Source organism: Pagrus major, chromosome 18, assembly GCF_040436345.1.
Source record: "Pagrus major chromosome 18, Pma_NU_1.0".
Lineage (NCBI taxonomy): Eukaryota > Metazoa > Chordata > Actinopteri > Spariformes > Sparidae > Pagrus > Pagrus major.
The window spans coordinates 18628792-18647968 of NC_133232.1; the positions used below are offsets into that span (position 1 = coordinate 18628792).

Here is a 19177-nt window from a genome sequence, read left to right on the forward strand (position 1 = left end):
GGTACGGTAATTGATGAAAAACTGTCAAGAGATATAAACACAGGTGTCAGGATTAAAACAACTGTATTTTAATGCGAAGCTTCATCGGTTTGGAGTGGAAAGACAAATAATGGTTCTGTTTTATGGTTCATTTGTAGAGAGTATCTTTCTGCTTCATCATTACTTTTCACTGTCTGTAGTTAACAAGAACAAACTCAGTGAGATTGGTAATATGTTGAGCAATATTGTGGGTCAACAACAACACAGTATGTCACTGCTTTGTGAGACCCGAATGAGGAGGAGGTACAGGTTATTACCACCTTTGTGGACTTCCAGCACCAAGGGATCCTTCCAAGGGATACCTTCCAGTATAGCTCTGTTAAAGCAGACCTATTTTGCTTTTTCAAAATACTGCTCCTGAAATGCCTCATCAGTATTCCCTCCTTTAACTCTGTGACTTTGTGACATCACACTGCATCACAGAGTCACATACTGGCATAATTTATGCCTAGCAGCTAGTTTGGCTTTGTTGTTGTTAGCGATGCTGGCTCAGGCGTGTGTGAGCTGACCAACCAGAGGAGACTGGGTATTTAGGAGTCGGGCCTTAAAGGGACAGGAGCTAAAACAGAACTTGCATTTTGGTATTTATATTCTTTATTTTTGGTGATGGCATGAAGCACTTTGTTGTTAAATTGTTGTTTTCGGTTGTAATTTTTGTGAGTTGTTTTTTGTTTATCAATTACCACAGACTCTTTACTTTCACTTCAGTAATGTAAAGTAATACTTCTGCTCCTCAGCTTACCATTGTGACTTTTCACAGCATGTGTGTATATTTACTGTTCTCATTTCTCTCTACAGTGATTTTGAGTACAGACTAATAAAGGAAGTATGTGGTGAGGGTGGAGGGGCCAGTTCCCTGTTGCAGAAGTGAAACAGGCCAGTTGAACTTCACAGTTACACACTGTGCCATTTGCCCTTAAGACTGACAATCGTAAGAAGCAAAGTGCTGTAAGAAGAGACAGAAAAGAAGAGGACAGTCATTGTGAGCCATGTTGGCTGAAGGTTTTCTCAGAGTGCTGCGCTACAGGGAGGAGAGAAAGTTTGCCTCTGCTTCCACGCCAAAGAGATCGCAGACGCACGCTCATTGCATGGATCCGTATAACTGTTCTCTCTCTGACTCAGACTCCACAGACTTACAGTCAGCTGAAGCAGGTAAACAGCCTTAAAAATGTTTTACGAGCAGTCTGATGCAGTTAAATGTTTGATTTTCTGTACTTGTATCATGTACTAACATCTCCTTTACACGGTCTACTTCCCCTTCTTCCCTTTTACTAAAGCCTTCTTTAAAAGCAAACTTCTAACGTCAGTTCATTTTCTCTAATCAGGTCATATCCAGGAAGAACTTGATCCCAACCGATTCAAGGGGCTAAAAGTGATGCCTCGTGGTCCTGTAGGCCTCTCAATCCCTGGGTGTCCACCTGTCCTCACCTTGCACCCTGACTTAACAGTCTGCTTAGACGACTGTAGCCTCCTGGAGCAGTACCCAGACCTGCAGGTGGCCGACACACACAACCCACTGAGAGCCAACATCGGCCAGCATGGTTTTGTCTCTGAACTGTCCTATCAACCAGTCCAACAGGAGCAACACACACAAGCCCAGCCCCTCACATCGATACCAGATCAGGGTTATCTGGCGATGGGGGCCAGTGTGAACATCAGCCTGGATCTGCCCGGATCAGGGCTGGAGCCGATGTCTAACTCGGTGCTGAACGGACTGCTGGACAAACAGCTGGAGGAGGTGTACATGCAGCATCTGACTGACAACTTGGCTCGATGTAACTCCCACCTGGGGAACAGCCTGCTGCACGGCCTGGTGCCTCCACCGCAGCCCAGCAGCCAGCTACAGGGACTGGACTCACTGGAGGCCGGTCTGGAAGAGGGATCGGGAGGGGACAGCGGCAAGAAGATTAGTTATCTGAACACACAGAACTTTGTTCCCTGCTCGTCCAACTTCAGCTCCCCTGTGCTGAGGATCTCAGAGGCTGACAATGCTCATCTGCAGTGAATGCATTCATGCACACATCCTGCAGAAGTGTTACATGTGATGCTCAGCTAGTTTAGTTATAGGAACATGTAACTGTGACATGGAAACCAGACCAAAGAGACCAGTCAGTGGATAAGTGCCAGCTTTTCATATATTTTCACAATGTCTTTGTTTACTTATTTGATGGAATGAGGCCTCATATTTACCTCTCAGGTGCCATCTGCTGTTAGATTTTAGTACTACACCACCCTGACTACACCTGACATACATAAGAATTTATTTTATTGACGTATATAACTGGGTGTGTGTGAGGTATTTATTATACCGAAGCAAACTGTGAACTAGCGTAAGCTCATACTGCACACTGACATTGTCTTGTAAATAGAGATGTAACCAACAGTATATTATACCATCCGCTTTACATGAAGTAAAATCATTAAATCAGGATTTAGATTCCAATCAACAAATATGTTAATTTTTTTTGTTTTAAAGTGCATTTTAATTGACTTCTAATGTTTTTATATGCTGGAAAGTGTTACAGCGGTTTATGTTCAGCATGGTTTTATGTGAACTGACAGTGATAATTTTGAATGGTAAGGTTGGTAAACTTTATGATTTGTATGATAACTTTAATATGAGATAATTACGGCACTTAAATCAATTAAGACAAACAGGAGCAATGTAATACAAGAACATAACAACACAAGGCTTACTTGGACACTGTCAGAGTGCAACTTAAGGGTTATTTTTCAGGATGTATTTGTTTTGTTCTTCTCTTTTAAGGTGTTTCTGCTGTGTATAAGGGCTGATGTGTAGAATTTTGATTTAAAAACTACAAATTGGACACAAAAAAAGGACAAAAAAGCAAAGACAAGTACCTCATTACTCCGGATATATACTCTATCTATACATCATAATAACGGTAGACTGTCCTGAAGCCCATCATAGATAAACTCAGAGGTAAACAACCTGATTTAGGCTGTGATATTAAATATTGAGATCTAAGATGACTCTCTGACAAGGAGAGTGTGCAGGATTAAGCAATAATAGATAATGTTTAAAGTGTTACCATGACACAAAAGTATCTCAGTGTGAGACTGGGGCCTGACATCACTCCCAAGCTAACTTGCATATCCTTTAACACAATAGTTCAGGCCTATTCAACTAGTTTTTTTGAAAGGGCCACTTTTGAATAAAGGTGAAGTGCCAAAGGGCCAGACTTTAACATTCCCTTTGTCCGACTGGCAAAGTTCAAAATTTAAATGTCACTGCACAAACGTTATATATACAAAAGAACAGGAAAAAAACAATGCACCTTTTTAGTTTGATTCTCATAAACCCCCTGCTTAGACAGCCAGGGTTAAAGCTTTTTAATGAAATGAGCGTGTTTTTGTGCTCAGCATCAGACAGAACTCATGAATGGGCTAATTAGCCAACTAACAAAATGATCTAAAGGTCAGAATGAGGCTGGTACAGGGTCGCATTCAACCACTTGAATAGGTTAACAATAGATTACATCAAAATCTAAGTCATCTAAGTTCTCTTCTGCTGTTCAAGGTTTATTTAACAACAAAAATGTAATAAACATACCAAGACAGTCAAATTTGGATTTCAATGGGCCAACTCCAACCAACTCTGATGAGATAAAGTTAATCTTGATGCTTTGATTTCCAAATCAGGATGAGAGCTGAGCATGTGTGTACATAGGTGTCAACACGTGCTGATGAAAAACGTAGTTTTTAATACATTCCTGCTAAAATATCCAGTTGAAGCATGATCATGATGCATTAATGAGGTAATGATGGGCTGTGCATCACAACCTGGCAGGCTGTAAGACTTTCCACCATGTTGACTCTTTGGCTTGGTACAGAGCCATTACAGCAAACACCTGCACATCACAGTGAGGTCCAGCCTGATCTGACAGAGCAGCAGCCTGAAGATTTATGCTGCATTTGCCTGATTAACCCGTGAAGGACAAATCTTCACAGCTGGGCTTATGAACCCGCATTGAAGGTTGTAGTGACCCATTAACATGCACATTAACACAGTGATTTGATTTAGATTTTGTTTGGATCGCCTTTGGCTCATTGGCTAATCTTGCAAGAGTCCACATTTAAAAGCATACAATAATTCATAAATATACAGAACATACACTGGAAACTTAAGCTGATTCAATCATCTGTGCATAAAAACTGAATATAGAGATTCAATAAGGTCAGGGCATGTTTTGTTAATTTTACTTGTCATTTATACCCGCTGAAAAAAAATTGACAAACAAACAAAAACAGGGGTGAATGTTTTACCCTTTGGATGTATGTGTATATTTAGATGTATATATATATATATATATATATGGAAGATATGTGTGGTTGACATGAAGTAGGTTATTGTTTCAGTCTCTATTGAATATAAATACAGATTTGAGAAAAAGACAAACTCAGGTTCCATCTGCGCTCTTGGACTCGACAACAACATGTAAAAAAAATAAAATATTCCAAAACAGCAGCAGATTTAAAAAGAAAGAAAAATAAATACTTTCACATGCCATCTGTTTGAAATCTTTGAAAAGGGGAAGAGTCACAGAAACTTTCACATGCAACATATTTTTAGGATTAACAGCAAACTCTTTGTGTAAACGACCAGAAGAAATAGGTTTGTATTTTTCTGAGGGGAAATATACAGAGGAGGCCATGAAACTGACAACTGAAATAAAATAAGGACTATGTGAAAGATTCAAAACAACACTAAAGGAGAGTTATGTGTCTCTGCCGCAAATTCAAATCATTTTATTGCCATGAGAGAATATTCGTATTCATTTCAGAGGCATACTTCAAGTATTGTTGCAAGAATCATTCTTACGAGGAAATAATGATCCAAACGTATTTGCCACCATCACCACTGTGTATATAAAAAGGTCTCAACAAAACAAAGAACACGCAAACTGAAGAAAGACTAACCAAGATTTAACACAAAGCTTGAGATGGTCAGTACAGTTGTTCTCCTGACTGTCTGTTGATGTGACTTAATGTTTGTTACCTGGCTGGTTGTGAATGTACCTGTATGTAGCTTGAATCTAGTATCACTCAGTACTGAAAAAACTGTTTTTATATCTTCAGTAAAGTTACACCAGCAGAGTCAGCACTGCTGCCAGCAATCAGCAGAGCATCTACAAATATTGACATTAAGATAATTAAGTTATCTCATTTGTATTTAAATGATTTGAAAATTAAACATTGTGTTTAATGATGAAGATTAAATTCATGCAGAAAAGAGGAACCACCCTTGTTCTATAAAGAATGAGTGGACTCGTTAAAGCAGCAGGACAGATTTGATACTGAAGTTCTTGATAAATGTATGATATCAGTGCATGTACCCAAGTCACTAATGATTTACAGGAAAAACATTTGTTTTATATATATATATATGTATTTATATATAGCAGAATATTAGTCACACAGAGATGTTTTAAAGTTAAAGGTGCAATATGTAAGAATTGGCCACCTGTCCAACTTCATACTCACAACAAAAAGGGGGCAGCATATCATGTGAGTAACTGCTAACTGTTGCTAACCTTAGCTGCAAGAGGCTATTTAGCTCAGTTAGCTGTGCAGCTAGCGGCCCAGACTGGGAGTTTGTTTGTGCCACTCTCACAGGGGCCTTGAACTGGGATGGGATTCGTGGGTTTGCATGCTAACTTCTAAGTAGATATCTAAGAAAATCTTTGTAACTTTCAGTCTGTGTTCACAGTAGATAGTCCTCCTCTTAGATATGTAAACATCGGTCAATGTAGCAAGTCCCCTCTTGACAATTTTTAACAGAAAATTAGAAATTTATATTAGAAATATATATATATATATATATATATATATATATATATATATATATATATATATATATATATATATATATATATATATATATATATACATACAGCCTTAGTTTTTTAAAATGAAATGAAAAAAGTGGCCCTCCTGTGGTCAGTGTAGATAACTGTTGGTAATTTAGGAATGTGTGTGTGTGTGTGTATGTTGAGCTCTGCACTGCTGGTTGGATGTCAATGCTAGCTCAGGGATTCCTGTGCACATTAGTGGCTGCATGAGTCGTGGTCAGGTTGTGTTTTGTGAGTGTGTGTGTGTGTGCTGCTTGCCCTCCCCCTACCCCCCTAACCCCTGTCCTATTCTCTCCCAGTGTCTCTCGCCCCTGTTGTCCCAGCATGGCTGCAGGATGGCTGCTGTGTGGACGCTCTCTCTGCTGCTCTCTCCCTGCCTGCTGTGGCCTGCATGTTTGGCCCTCACTCCCCCGGCTGAGCTCCCTCAGCCCCACAACCTGCCCCCCTTGCTGGGCATCAACAGCAGCGATGGCAGCCTGTCTGTGGATCTGCCCAGAGCTTTGAGGGTTTTCAGCATGGACTATCACCATGTGCAGGCTCCCTTTGAGATTGTGCTGTGGATCATGCTGGCCTCACTGGCCAAGCTGGGTAAGATTTAGTTGGTTTTCTGTTCATACGTGACAAGCCAACATTAGACATGATGCTATCAGAGGTGGTTCAATGTTGGGAGAAGGTTAAAATCTGAAGTTATCTGAAAATGCTTCAGGGTTTGTTATGTTACGCTAGTAACTTCATCTACTACTCAATGTTTGTGCTCTCAGCCAGAGTGATGATGGAGTAAATATAGTTCACAACATTGTTGAATCCAAACAGAATGATTTCCTTCAGTCTTCTCCTTCCTAATATCCAGGTTTCCACTGGTCAGGTCGAGTCCCAGCAGTCGTCCCAGAGAGCTGTCTCCTCATCATGGTGGGCCTCCTGGTTGGAGGGGTGATATATGGTGTTCGCCACTCTGCTCCTCCGACTCTCAGCGCAGATGCTTTCTTCCTCTTTCTGCTCCCGCCCATCGTCTTGGATGCAGGATACTTCCTGCCAGGGAGGCTGTTCTTTGAGAACCTCGGCACCATCCTCTGGTTGGTCCACGGTCAATGTTTTGATTCTTATGTGTGTGTATGTTTGTGTGTATATGTTCACTTGGGTCTGTGTGCAAAAACCACTGAAATCTCTTTTTCTTATACCTTTATAACATATTATTAGTCAGAGTTTTCTATTAAATTCAACATCCAATTCTCCAGTGGGGATAAAGTTTCCAAATGTTGATATCGGATTTAGAAGGAAATGTATATATAAAATGCACAACACATCTCACATCATACATCAGACTTATATAGCACTAACACATCCCTGAAACAAACAGATGAAAATAGATATTCTTGTCAAACAGAGGGAAAAATCTCACTCGCCAGATTAAATGCCTGCAGGGATCCCTGCAACTGCCACTTAAAAAATACGTCATTCCACATACTTTGGTTTATGTACATGTGGTGGGTTATGTGGCAGTGTCACTCCCAGCTAATTAGCAAATACTAGCACGCTAACAAACTAAATTCAGATGGCGAACATGAAATTATTCCTGCTGAACACCAGCAAAATGTAGCATTGTCTTTGTGAGCATGTTAGCATCCTAATGTTAGCATTAAAAAGCTAACACAGAAATTCATCCAAGCTAATTTTCTTTCAGGGTTGTGGATGTTGGGGTGTTTCAGTTTGTATACTTTTATAAATTAGCCTACATTATTATTTTGTTCTCCTATAATGTCTACTTTTCTTACTATTTCATTATTCTACCTACCTGCCAAGCAACCACGGGTGGAAAAAAACAACTTGCCAAAATCTGGTACACAATATCTCTCTTTGTTTTATGTCAGGTTAATGTTCTTTGTGCATTGTTCCTGTTCATATAAAGAGACATGAAACAGCATTATTAAATGGTTGGATCACCCTACTGAGTACGTTACCCTTAGCTCTATGAAGCATTTTTTGTGTTTTTCACATTATTGTTTTGATTTTTATGGCCTGAAATTAAACTGGTTTGGTTTAACCACCCTCATGAGCATTGTTTCCAGACAACAGGCAGCTGTTTTCTGTTATGGAGCTAGAACAGTGACTTGGAAAATGGAATTTAGCAATAAAAAGAAAACTGAACTAGAGACTTTGAAACATTGGCGTTGAAACACTGGGAAAAAAATGTCATTTTTAGTTTTTTAATGACAATCTTATGATTTTTTTTTCTGGATTTCTGGTTTCTTTAATGTGGCAGGCTTTTTTACGCTGTCAATTGTTTCAATGCCAAAATTTAGAGCCACTCTTCTTGTTTCATAGACCAGCACCAAACTGCAGACAAAGTTAACGACTCGCTCGTGAACATATTGCAGCACTTAGCGGCTAAAAGGAGAGTGAAGTGTTGCACTGACATTCATCAGGTAGCCAGAAACATGACTCCAAATGAATGTTCTTTCATGTCTGAATGTGATCCATTACAACAAAGGTGATAATAATCAGTGTTGTGTTTACAGCCTGTTGTGCCTTGCCATTTCTGTTCCCTGTAAAGCAGCTGATTGTGTATATATTTCCAGGTATGCGGTGCTGGGAACCTTATGGAACGTGCTGGGCATCGGCCTGTCTCTGTATGGTGTGTGTCTGCTGGCCGAGAGCTCTCTGGGAGATGTCTCTCTGCTCCACTGTCTGCTGTTCGGCTCTCTGATCGCTGCCGTCGACCCTGTGGCCGTGCTCTCAGTCTTCCAGGAGATGCATGTAAACGAACAGCTTCATATCTTGGTGTTTGGAGAGTCTCTGCTCAACGACGCCGTCACTGTGGTGAGAGAGGAGGTGGTCACCAGGAGGTTGCAAAAAAAACCAACCTTATTCTGTGCATAACTCATCAACAATCTTCCTCCCAGGTGCTCTACAAGCTGTTTGAGTCCTTCCTCCGTCTGCCGTCAGTGTCGGGGCTGGATGTGCTGCTGGGGGGCTGCAGGGTGGTGGTGGTGGGCCTCGGTGGTTTGTTTGTGGGCCTCTTCTTCGGCCTGGTGGCAGCCCTCACTTCACGGTTCACCTCCAGAGCCCAGGTCATCGCCCCGCTCTTCGTCTTTCTCTACTCCTACTTGTCCTACCTGACCTCAGAGATGCTTCACCTCTCTGGTATCATGGCGTAAGTATCAGATAGTCCTCAAAGACCTCCTTTAGTAAATGCTTGCCTCTGTAAAGTTTGCTTATGTCTTTCTTTTTTTTTCACTTTTGCAGCATTGTGACCTGTGCTGTGACCATGAAGCAGTACGTGGAGGCGAATGTGTCCGAGCGCAGCAACACCAGCATCCAGTACTTCCTGAAGATGTGGAGCAGCGTGAGTGAAACCCTCATCTTCATCTTCCTGGGCGTGTCCACAATACAGGATGTCCATATGTGGAGCTGGCCCTTCGTCTGCGCCACACTGCTGCTCTGCCTCATCTGGAGGGCCACAGGTAGCTTTTCAAATCTTTCCTGCACTTTAAAAAAAAAGCCTGACTTTGTACACGTCATGATAAAAACAAAATATAGGAATCAACACATTTGGCTTCTCTGAAGGTGTCCTCCTGCTGACTGCTGTGGTGAACAAGCTCCGGAGGAACGCTGTGACCTTTCGAGATCAGTTCATCATCGCCTACGGAGGACTTAGAGGGGCAATTTGTTTCTCGCTCGTCTTCCTGATTGACGACTTCCCGAAGAAGAGACTCTTCATCACGACTACCATTGTGGTCATCCTCTTCACTGTCTTTGTACAGGTGCAAGCATAATGTGAATTTTGATGAAAAATATTAGTTCTTCATGTAGCACATTTATGGATTATTTGTTGAGTTTGGTTTCGTCCCGATTCCAGGGGATGACCATTAAGCCACTAGTCGAGCTGCTGGATGTGAAGAGGAAGAAGAGAGCTCTGCCTACTGTCAGTGAGGAGATCCACAGCAGGGTGAGAATGACAGCACTTACAGCGAGCTGCTGGGCTGCAATAAGGTCTTTAAGGAACACAGTGCATACTGCATATGTATTATTACAGTACATTAGTGTATTAAGGTGTAATAAGTCAAACTATCCAATGAATTCATGTCTACAACATGCTAGCACCTCAGCTGTTTTATATAGTAATACATTTAACATACTGGGATTTATCAAAGTATTTACCATTAATTTTATAATTTTCTTCCTATAGAGAGCTGAGGTCACGCACCTTCCGGTGGACCTCATGGGTCATATTTTCAGAAATAACATGTATGGAAGTGAATGGAGAGAGACATATTTTTTTGATCCTGTTTGAATTGTGCCAAGAATCACACAGATGATGTTTGTCAATTTAAAATATATTTTTTCATGTCAATAAAGTCTCAGTTTGACATAAAACTAATGAAATATAAGACTGTGAAAATATGTAATTACAAACACTCCACCCAACAGTCGTGTAAGTGATGTCGTCTTGTTGAACGCACGGACTCTCCTTTCACATAACTGCAGCTGTCAATATGACCAGATTTATTGTGGTTTTCATCTTTTTTAGCACCTTTTCTGTGCCGAGGCGGCCATGCTAGTTTTGGTGATGTGCGTTGAGCGAGAAGTTGTTGTTTGCTGGGTGATTTAATACGAAACTAGATGGTATTTTACTTTAATTGCGACAAACTGCGACTTTCTTGACTTGAAAAATGATCTTTTTGATTCATTAACATCATATGTGTGATTCATGGCACAACTCAAACAGGATCTAAATGTATTTGTCTCTCCCCAACGACTCCTGTACACATTTTACCCAAAATAAGCTCCTATGAGGGCGTGACTTTGGCTCTCTATTGGAAACATGATTACCAAGTAAAGTCAACTATTAAATTTAAGTTGTACGAGCTAAAAAGTTTCAACAACTTCAAATGATTAGTCCACATCACTTGGTAATTTTGAGGTAATCTGTTTCCAGACCACTTTGTCAGATTTTACAATGTAATACTACTTTTTTCATTACAAATGATAATATCAGTTTAACAATTTGAGTTAAAAGTTGAATCTTTAAAAAATGAACATGAATTTCATAACATCTTGGCATTTTGTATGTCTGCATGCACTCAAGCTTTGACACTACAATGTGTATCATGGCAAAAGAAGACTGATTAACTTGGTGTTAATATGTAAGTAATAACAACATCACAGGTTATTATTTACTGTATCTACAAATGTACCTTCTTCACATACTTTTCTTGCTGTTTTGGTTTCATCTTACAGCATCTAAGTGCTAAATTCTTTTCATAAGTAAAGACGCCACAGTGATGGGCTTCAGTTCTCCAGCCCATTCAGTATTTTTGTGATGATGTGATAATGAGTCTTTCATCTTGCTCTGATGTCAGGGCCACACAGAACAAGGACTTTTATTCCTTTCATCTGTGAAAGTGAACGTAATAGCTCAGCTTAGAAAGTGTAATCTGTTTTCCGACTGTACTCTCTTAAAAGATGATGGATACAACTAGAAACACAAACCACGATGCACACTGAAAATCATCTACAGTGTCTGGAGGATGATGTTATATATGTCAGATACTTCTATCGTGTCTCCTCGTAGCTCATTGATCACCTGCTGGCAGGAATAGAGGATGTGGTCGGTTACTGGGGGCAGCACTACTGGAAAGACAAGTTAGTTTTTCTTGTTTTATTTTTACTTTACCTGGCTTGTGTTTTTGTCTTTGCATGCACATAAAAAGTGTGACCTGAAACCCCCAGTAGATGGCAGCAAACACCAGATGCAAAAGTTCCTGATCACTCAGTTGGGACTCACAATAATGTCAGCTGGTTACTGTAATGCAGTTTTTGTGTGTGTGTGAGGTTTGAGCAGTTCAACAGGAAGTACCTCCGTCGTTTCCTGATCCGTGAGGACAACCAGGCTCGCTCCAGCATCCTCAGAGTCTATCAGGAGCTGGAGAGGAGGGACCAGGGGGGAGACGTGGAGGCACCACAACCACTGTGAGGAAACACATCTTTAACTTTATGTCAGTGTCTCTCGTAGCAGGGCTCAGGGATCTTCAGGAATTCTCTGAATGAATCCCATATATACATTAAAAAAACAAAGGGAATCCCCATAAGTTATAGAATATCTCTTACCTCGTCCCCTGCTTCTTCCTACTTCCTAAACCCCAAGTATGCCACATTAAATTAAATTAAATCGATTAAATTTATGTGAATTTCCACATTTTACTTTTAGAGTGGACCCTCGCTCCCACAGCCGTCCCCTCTTACCGGAGGAGATGGACAGCATCAGACGGATTCTCTCCAGAAACCTTCAAAACTTCAACAACAAGGTAAACTCACAGCTTCAGCAGCTTTTGTATGTGCACATCTGTTTGGTTTAAGGAGTCTCTGAACGTGCACTGAAGGTATGTAATCATTCATCTACTTCTTGGGTTCATGTTGTACTTGGTGTCGTCACTCCAGCAGACACCAGCCTACAGCAGACACACTTTGCACCAGGATGCCACCCTGGACAGAACGAGGAAGCCTCTTCACAGACACCACAGTCTGGGAGAGAGATACACGTATAATACCATCACACACTGGCCACAGGTACTGCGTCCATGTGAACTCACTATTCAGCCATCAAGTCTCAAATTTTTAACAAATAATGTGGAATGATTCGAGGAGCTGCAAAATTTAAATTTGCCTTTATTTAAACTGTAAAATCATTGAGGGCTGGCCTTCATTTACAATGATGTCGAGTAAAGAAAAACTAATAATTTCATCTTCAAACATGTCTTATAAAACTTGTTTTTGAAAGGCAAATGTCTTCAGATGTAAATGTAACATGTACACACTTGATTTGATTGTAAATGTGACTCTGTGATCGTCCTCCAGCCTGCAGCGTGTTTTACTGTGCACTTCCTCTGTGACAGGGCGAGGCTGGAGAGTTCAATGGCTCACGCAGAGTGAGAGCCGGACTCAGCAGGTCTCACACAGGTAAAGTGACAGACAGTTCAAGACATATAAACATACAAGAAACTCATATAAGACAAAATATGTAAGTTTTCTCTCAAGCTTTCAGTGCTCACTATAAGATCATAGAGACATATTATCAGATTGCCTGTTGTCTCTCTCTACCTCCTGACCTTTGACCCTGACAGCTATGGTATGACCACTCTGACTTTGTGGCTCTCCTCTTGGCAGTGTGCTCCATAAGCCCGAGGCTCGTCCTCCAGGACTCAGCGGCTTCAGCGCAGGCAGGGCCGGCGGATGGCAGAGAGGAACAGATCTCTCCACAGAACCAGGCAGCTGTGGGCAGAGCCCCCAAGAAACACCTCAGCTTTGTTTTGGAGAACGAGAAGCAGCAATGAACACAGACAGGAAAAGGACTATATCATATATAAATATCATATCAGTGTGTTCAGTCTTTTCAAATTGGCTCCATAAAGTGATAAGTACCTCATATTTATTTAGCCATAGAGTTTTAAAGATGGGTTGATAAAAGCTTTTAGTCATTTATTTTATGGATATCTTCTGATTAAAAATGTTAAAGATGGATTAAATAATTCAGTTTCTGTTTTAAAAAAAAATCATTTTGAGTGTTTTCCAGCTACAATAAAGCGTTCCTCCATGTTTCACCTCTTGAACACCTTCAGTGGAGGTTTGAGGGTCATTTGCATCTCCAGTCTAATTTATTTTCAAAGTGGCACTCCAAGTGTAACACCTACCTTAGACATACCTCACAGTCATAAATGCTGATACTCGCTGTCCACTTTATAAGCACCCACACAAAACAACGAGCCTCTCCTTGTTGTAAATGCAGAGCACACCCCCGGTAATTTGACGAGGACAGGCTTACTGCTTCTTAAAATAACCCCTCTCCCCCTGCCTGACCTCCTCCGTTACTGAGGCTTCTTTTCCCCACAGCTCCCCCAGCATGTCAGGGAGTGGCAGGGAGAACCAGACTGTTTTTTTTTTTGGACAGGGGTTGGACACAGGATAGCAGAGTGGACTCAACGCTGAGGAGCTGAGGATTTAACTGATAGTCAGGGAGGTTTTAGGTCAGAGTTATGAAGGTGGGAGCTGCAACCTTGGTCGGGGGAATATTCGGGGCAGTGGGGACTCTGTGTTTTTTCATAGCCTTTGCTACAGACTACTGGCTGGTGGCCAGTGACAACTGTGGACCGTATACATGGCCGACGCAAACAGTACTGACAGGGGAGAAAGATGCCAATGGGACTGAGGTAGGACAGATACATGTGTGCACATGATTGTCCATGTTCACTCACACAAATACAAACAGTGAATGCAAACCCTGCTACTATCTGTCAGAACTGGTCAGTGACCCCCAACTAAACAAATGCAAAGAATAACAGTACATTATTTTTATCACTGAAGAATCTCATGTGAGATCCACACATAGTTTCATCTCTGACTTTTAGAAGGTTGGGGGACCAAAACAAAGAAGCAGTGTGGCCCTGTCCCCAAAACATGAGATATAGACTTGCCATAATGCAGCCAGGAGAATATATTTTGTCAGACTCTGTGTGTGGTAAGCACCCATGTCATTTAAACTTCATGCACCCATCTGTATTGCAGACTGTATGTGAACGAGACTAAGATACTACAGTCATGCCAATGGCTCTCTGAGGCTTTACTTTTATTGAAATGCTCACATGCTCAAAATGAAAACACTAACATGCTGATGTTAAGAAGGCACAATGTTCACCCTTTTTCAATTTCCTAGTTTAATATGTTGATAAGATACAAATTTATTGTCAGTTCATACTGAAATTCATTTAGCATCCTCAGGCAGCTCCGCTCAAGAAGTTTACACACAAATTAGACGTGCAGTTACACATGGCACATATTCATAAAGCACATTGAACAGTCATGGCCATGAAACATATCAAAAATATCCTCAGATCAAGATTTTATTTAGCAGCACACTGATTTTGATGAAGCAGCAGGACAGACTCATGTGTAAGGCTACAGTTAAGGCTAACGGGAATGACCACATTAGTCTTGACAGCCATGGGTGTTTATACAAAATGTCATAGGAATCTATGGAGTAGTTGTTGAGATAATTCAGCCTGGTCTAAAGAGGTGGACTGAACGGACCAGCCCAGACATTGAAATCCCTGCAGCCATGTCACTTGCATAGCTAAATATTTGTAGTCTCTGTGTGTCCCAGTGGTCCAGTGTTTAAGATGCATATCCAACACCATCTCCTGCTTGTTTATGTTTATATCCAAATTTGCAACAATAAATGCTGCAAATTTAAAGTTGCAAAAATGTGGCTAATAAACATATCAGTTGCAAGCAAGCTGTCTAACTTGCAAAAATACATGTAATTGCAATGTCTTAGTAGTAGACCCTCAGGCGAACAGTTTGTTAAAAAGAGAAGCCATCTTAAATAGGGAGAGGATGCAAGCGTGCAACCAATCACAATCCCCACATGAAATCTAGACAAACAACAAACTTCCTAACTGAAAGTGAACATCCCATAGAATTAAATGAAACCAGAGAAGCAAAATACTGCACACTATAACAAGCAAAAAGGCACAATTGTACACATAAATAGATAAATTCATGTTGAGTGGACGCTTAAGGCCCCGAATACTAAACTGCAATTCACAACAAGAAAAGTGAAAATCAGCAGCATTAGATAGATATGGTCCTTCATAACAAACACAACATAGCAGATAACAATAATACATTTTTCCCCCACCCTATTAATTAAAAAACAAGTCAATAGTTCCCTACAAGCCCCGCCCCCCCAACCGTATTTGAACATGTCAGTAAAATGTTCAGTGACCTTATTAATTTGTTTTCCTCTAAAATATCCAATCATGCAATACAACAACCTTTTAAACAGCTACCACATTATTAAACTTGTTACTGTTATGTTTAGGCAGCTCTTTGGGAATTAAAAAAAGATTTGTCATCTGTTTAAATACAGAAAGAGTCTGCAGTGACTTGAGACACAACGTGTTCATCAACATTAAACAATGACCTTTTCCTAAACTTAAAGCTGCTGCAAGTGATATTTTCTTCTTAAAATAAGTGTTAAACAGTTCCAACAGTACTCACTGTTACAGAGTGTTTGGTCAGTAACCCATGTCTCTCCTCTTCCCACTCATGCAGTAAAATAGAAAATATTTTTTTCTAATTTCAATTTCGCACTTTAGAAAATGGCAGTGTTGGCATGCCATATAAGTGTACCCTGCTCGGTTCACTACTGTCAAACTTAGTAGAAGTCCTCTGCGTCAAATAACCCTGATGACATCATCATATCATCGTTGACAAAGCTCCTCCAGAGGCTTTACACAGACACTGTAATCCTCCACAAGTCACCTCATCTTCATGCTTAAACTCAGTGCAGTGCCCCTTTAAGTTTATTCCTCCATTTTTGAAAAAAAAAAATCACAAAAAACGCACAGTCAGGGATATATTTTTAAAAGCTAATCCCCCGGTGAGCTCCTCCCTGACATCACAGCACAACAAAGTCTTTCATTTTAAATAAAAGCGGATGATTAAAGTTGCTGTGTGTTATTCAGCGCCATCAATCATATTTCTGACAAGCAAATGGAGAGTATCACTCATCCGTGTTTCATAAGTTCCCCTCGAAAACCTCACAGACGAGCAGGCCAAAATCAGAACCACGTTTGATGCCGTGGCACCACTGAAGTGCAGAATCACACAGAGCAGAGCTGCCGACAGACGTGTTGACAGAGCCGACAGAAACTAAGTTCAGCCATCCTCACTCCTGTCCGTGTCTCTGTCTGCCTGCTGATGTCAGTCTGTCTCTTTGTCTCGTTTAAGATCCAGTCGGTGGAAGTCGTCACTGCTGCCTCTCCTCCGTCTCTCACTCTGCACCACGAGGGCTTCTTCTGGCGCTGCGTGTTTCAGGTGGAGCCCTCATCGCACGCAGTCCTGGCCACTCTCTTCAGTATGTAGTTTTTGTTGGGGCTCGTCCAGTGTGGTTTCACGTCTCGTGCTTGGCAGTGTGGTCTGCTTGACATGCTAACAAGAGCAGGAAAGAAAAATGTCTATAATTTGGACATTTGACAGAAAATATACAGTAGGAGGACAGGGAGAATGTGTGGGCATTTATTTCAGTTCATGTGGTGATTTGGCTTTTCTCTACATTATGCTCTTGTGTTGTATTTCTCATTTTCTCTGTATTTTATTTCATACAGTAGGTCGATTCTTTTGAGCAGTAAATTTTTACTTTTTCTTTTTCATGTAGCAAACCAGCCAGAATCCAAAGTCTGCGTCCATGGTTACCTCTTCCCTCTGCCTGTCGCCCTTGGACAGGTTCCTCATCCAAGTTATGATGCGACAGCAGGTAACACACTGTTGTGGTTGTTGTTGTTGTTGCCATGAGGGGGTGGACTTGGTCTGCAGTGGTGTTTGGGTGGGTGGTACGTGTCAAGTGGACATTTTAATGAGATGATCAATGTTCACTTCACTTATCGGTGTTCTTACTGTAACGTTGTGGCTGATCGGTGAATGCCAAGGAGCACTGAAGCTGTTATGGAGGCTCATGTTGGCTTCACACCTTGCCAAGGTGTGTACACAGGAACACAAGCATGTATTTTTTGCAGTCACTTCCTCACACACATCAATTTTTGGTCAGCGAGAACATCAGTAATATAGGCTCAAGACAGAAAGATTATATAGTAACAGTGGGAAGGTGGAGGGGTATGTGTGCTTGAAGGAGCTTATAAATAAACTGGGTACATGGATGCAAAGATGTTGTTCATATTTCTAATACATTACAAATGTAAACCAGGGTCATAGCTAGAATTTTATGAATACTGAGGTCATGGGTCAACTCGCAATTAAGTTTTTCAAGGAATAGTTTTACATTTTGGGTAACACTATTATAACACTGTTCTTGTTGAGAGTTAAATGACAGAATTCATACCACTCACACATCTGTAGTATGTATGAAGCTAGGAGGGGCTTTTATTCGGGGGAAACAGCTAGCCAGGCTCTATTCAAAGTACAGGTGGGACAAAACATTACAAGCCAAAATATAGGATTGCTTCCTCCTGCAATATTATTAATATGATTATCGATACACTGGAAACAAGTATCAATATTTTTACTAAAAATAGCAGCCGCTCTATACAGACTCCCCTGACCATTTGACCTACCAGAGTCACCACTTCATAACTCCTCATGGTATACTGTTCTGTTTTCTGGCAGTTTATGGCTATTTTACATTGTAATGATGGCACTTGTGGATCTGGGCAAGTTGCAGTCAGTGTGCTTGTGTTAAGAAATACAGAGAACACAACCTCAGTGTCCTCAATGCTACAGCTGAAGTGAAATCACTATCTTGCCATGCTGTAAACATAGATTGGCGACTGCTCTGATGGTGGCCCGGTTGTATTTCCTGCAGTGTTTCGGGGTTTCTGGACCGTGCTGATAATCCTCGGCCTGGTGACAGCTTTAAGTGGAGTCTTCCTCCTGGTCTGTGGCGTCCCCTTCATCAGCCACAAACTCTACAAGCTGGGCGGTGCTTTCCTCATCACTGCTGGTAAAACATAGTCTGTGCACATGTGTGGAGTTCATAACCATAGTATTTATGTACAGAGTGAAATGTGCTGCCAGGGGAATAGGTGAATACTGACACAAGTTGCTGTCAGCTGCTCATACCTGTCACATGACAAACAGAGCAGCAGATGTCAATCTGCAGCACCGTCGCTATAACAACAGCAGGTTAAACACTGCTGCATGAGTAGGAGCTGCATTCCTCGAGTGTTACTCACAGTGACAGCCTCTATCTGTCTCTCACTGATACTCTTTTAATCACTCCCCAGCCTGCCTGTTCCTGTTCATGCTGCTGCTCTACGTGCTGTGGATGGAGGTAGTGGAGGTGAAGCGCTACGTCCTGCAGGAGAGAATGGAGGCGTGTCCGAACGCGCAGGTTTCAGTGCTCTACGGCCTGTCGTTCATGGTGGCGGCTGCCGGCGTGCCTCTGGAGCTCGTCTCCGGGTTGGTCTTCATGCTGGTGGGCCGTGCGCTGCATGCCAGCAAGTGAGCTTTCCATCTGGCCTGTGGTGGAACAAAGGACTGACCTTTATTTGTCCTGCAACTGGGACTGAGCAGCACACTGGTGGGATGTAAATACAGGCTGCAAAGACGCGATTAATATTAGTGCAGCATGCAGTGAGAGACGATGATTCAATGTATCAGTTTTTACGAATTTGCTTTGATTATTTCTATAAAATCATTATGTACTATCAGAATGGGATTAATGTGGTGTGATATGGATGTGATTTTGGGATAAA

The 19177-nt window shown here is 41.4% G+C and overlaps 3 protein-coding genes across 3 annotated transcripts; all 3 read left to right on the top strand.

Annotated features, from left to right (window-relative positions):
• The first annotated feature begins 1001 nt into the window (after positions 1-1001).
• LOC141013594 (uncharacterized) lies at positions 1002-2490 on the top strand. Its single transcript, XM_073487368.1, has 2 exons — positions 1002-1191; positions 1365-2490. The coding sequence occupies exons 1-2, from the start codon at positions 1029-1031 to the stop codon at positions 2042-2044; spliced, it is 843 nt and encodes a 280-aa protein (XP_073343469.1). The 5' UTR covers positions 1002-1028; the 3' UTR covers positions 2045-2490.
• Positions 2491-6247: 3757 nt separating this feature from the next.
• Positions 6248-13243, top strand: LOC141013318 (sodium/hydrogen exchanger 2-like). Its single transcript, XM_073486993.1, has 13 exons — positions 6248-6500; positions 6763-6985; positions 8489-8729; positions 8813-9063; positions 9156-9373; positions 9477-9673; positions 9769-9858; positions 11485-11555; positions 11745-11882; positions 12121-12217; positions 12351-12479; positions 12806-12869; positions 13077-13243. The coding sequence occupies exons 1-13, from the start codon at positions 6248-6250 to the stop codon at positions 13241-13243; spliced, it is 2139 nt and encodes a 712-aa protein (XP_073343094.1).
• A 699-nt stretch (positions 13244-13942) lies between these two features.
• LOC141013319 (transmembrane protein 182-like) lies at positions 13943-18927 on the top strand. The gene is made up of 5 exons (XM_073486995.1): positions 13943-14116; positions 16698-16824; positions 17125-17223; positions 18286-18423; positions 18707-18927. The coding sequence occupies exons 1-5, from the start codon at positions 13943-13945 to the stop codon at positions 18925-18927; spliced, it is 759 nt and encodes a 252-aa protein (XP_073343096.1).
• The last annotated feature ends 250 nt before the right edge of the window (positions 18928-19177 follow it).

What these genes read in the sequence shown, in the direction of transcription:
- LOC141013319 (XM_073486995.1), top strand. Translation starts at nt 13,943, where the DNA reads ATGAAGGTGGGAGCTGCAACCTTGGTCGGGGGAATATTCGGGGCAGTG. An exon ending in AGTCCTGGCCACTCTCTTCA is followed by an intron (nt 16,825 to 17,124) that starts GTATGTAGTTTT and finishes TTTTTCATGTAG; the next exon opens with CAAACCAGCCAGAATCCAAA. An exon ending in AAGTTATGATGCGACAGCAG is followed by an intron (nt 17,224 to 18,285) that starts GTAACACACTGT and finishes TATTTCCTGCAG; the next exon opens with TGTTTCGGGGTTTCTGGACC.
- LOC141013318 (XM_073486993.1), top strand. Translation starts at nt 6,248, where the DNA reads ATGGCTGCTGTGTGGACGCTCTCTCTGCTGCTCTCTCCCTGCCTGCTG. An exon ending in GGCCTCACTGGCCAAGCTGG is followed by an intron (nt 6,501 to 6,762) that starts GTAAGATTTAGT and finishes CCTAATATCCAG; the next exon opens with GTTTCCACTGGTCAGGTCGA. An exon ending in TTCAAAACTTCAACAACAAG is followed by an intron (nt 12,218 to 12,350) that starts GTAAACTCACAG and finishes TCGTCACTCCAG; the next exon opens with CAGACACCAGCCTACAGCAG.
- LOC141013594 (XM_073487368.1), top strand. Translation starts at nt 1,029, where the DNA reads ATGTTGGCTGAAGGTTTTCTCAGAGTGCTGCGCTACAGGGAGGAGAGA. An exon ending in CTTACAGTCAGCTGAAGCAG is followed by an intron (nt 1,192 to 1,364) that starts GTAAACAGCCTT and finishes TTCTCTAATCAG; the next exon opens with GTCATATCCAGGAAGAACTT.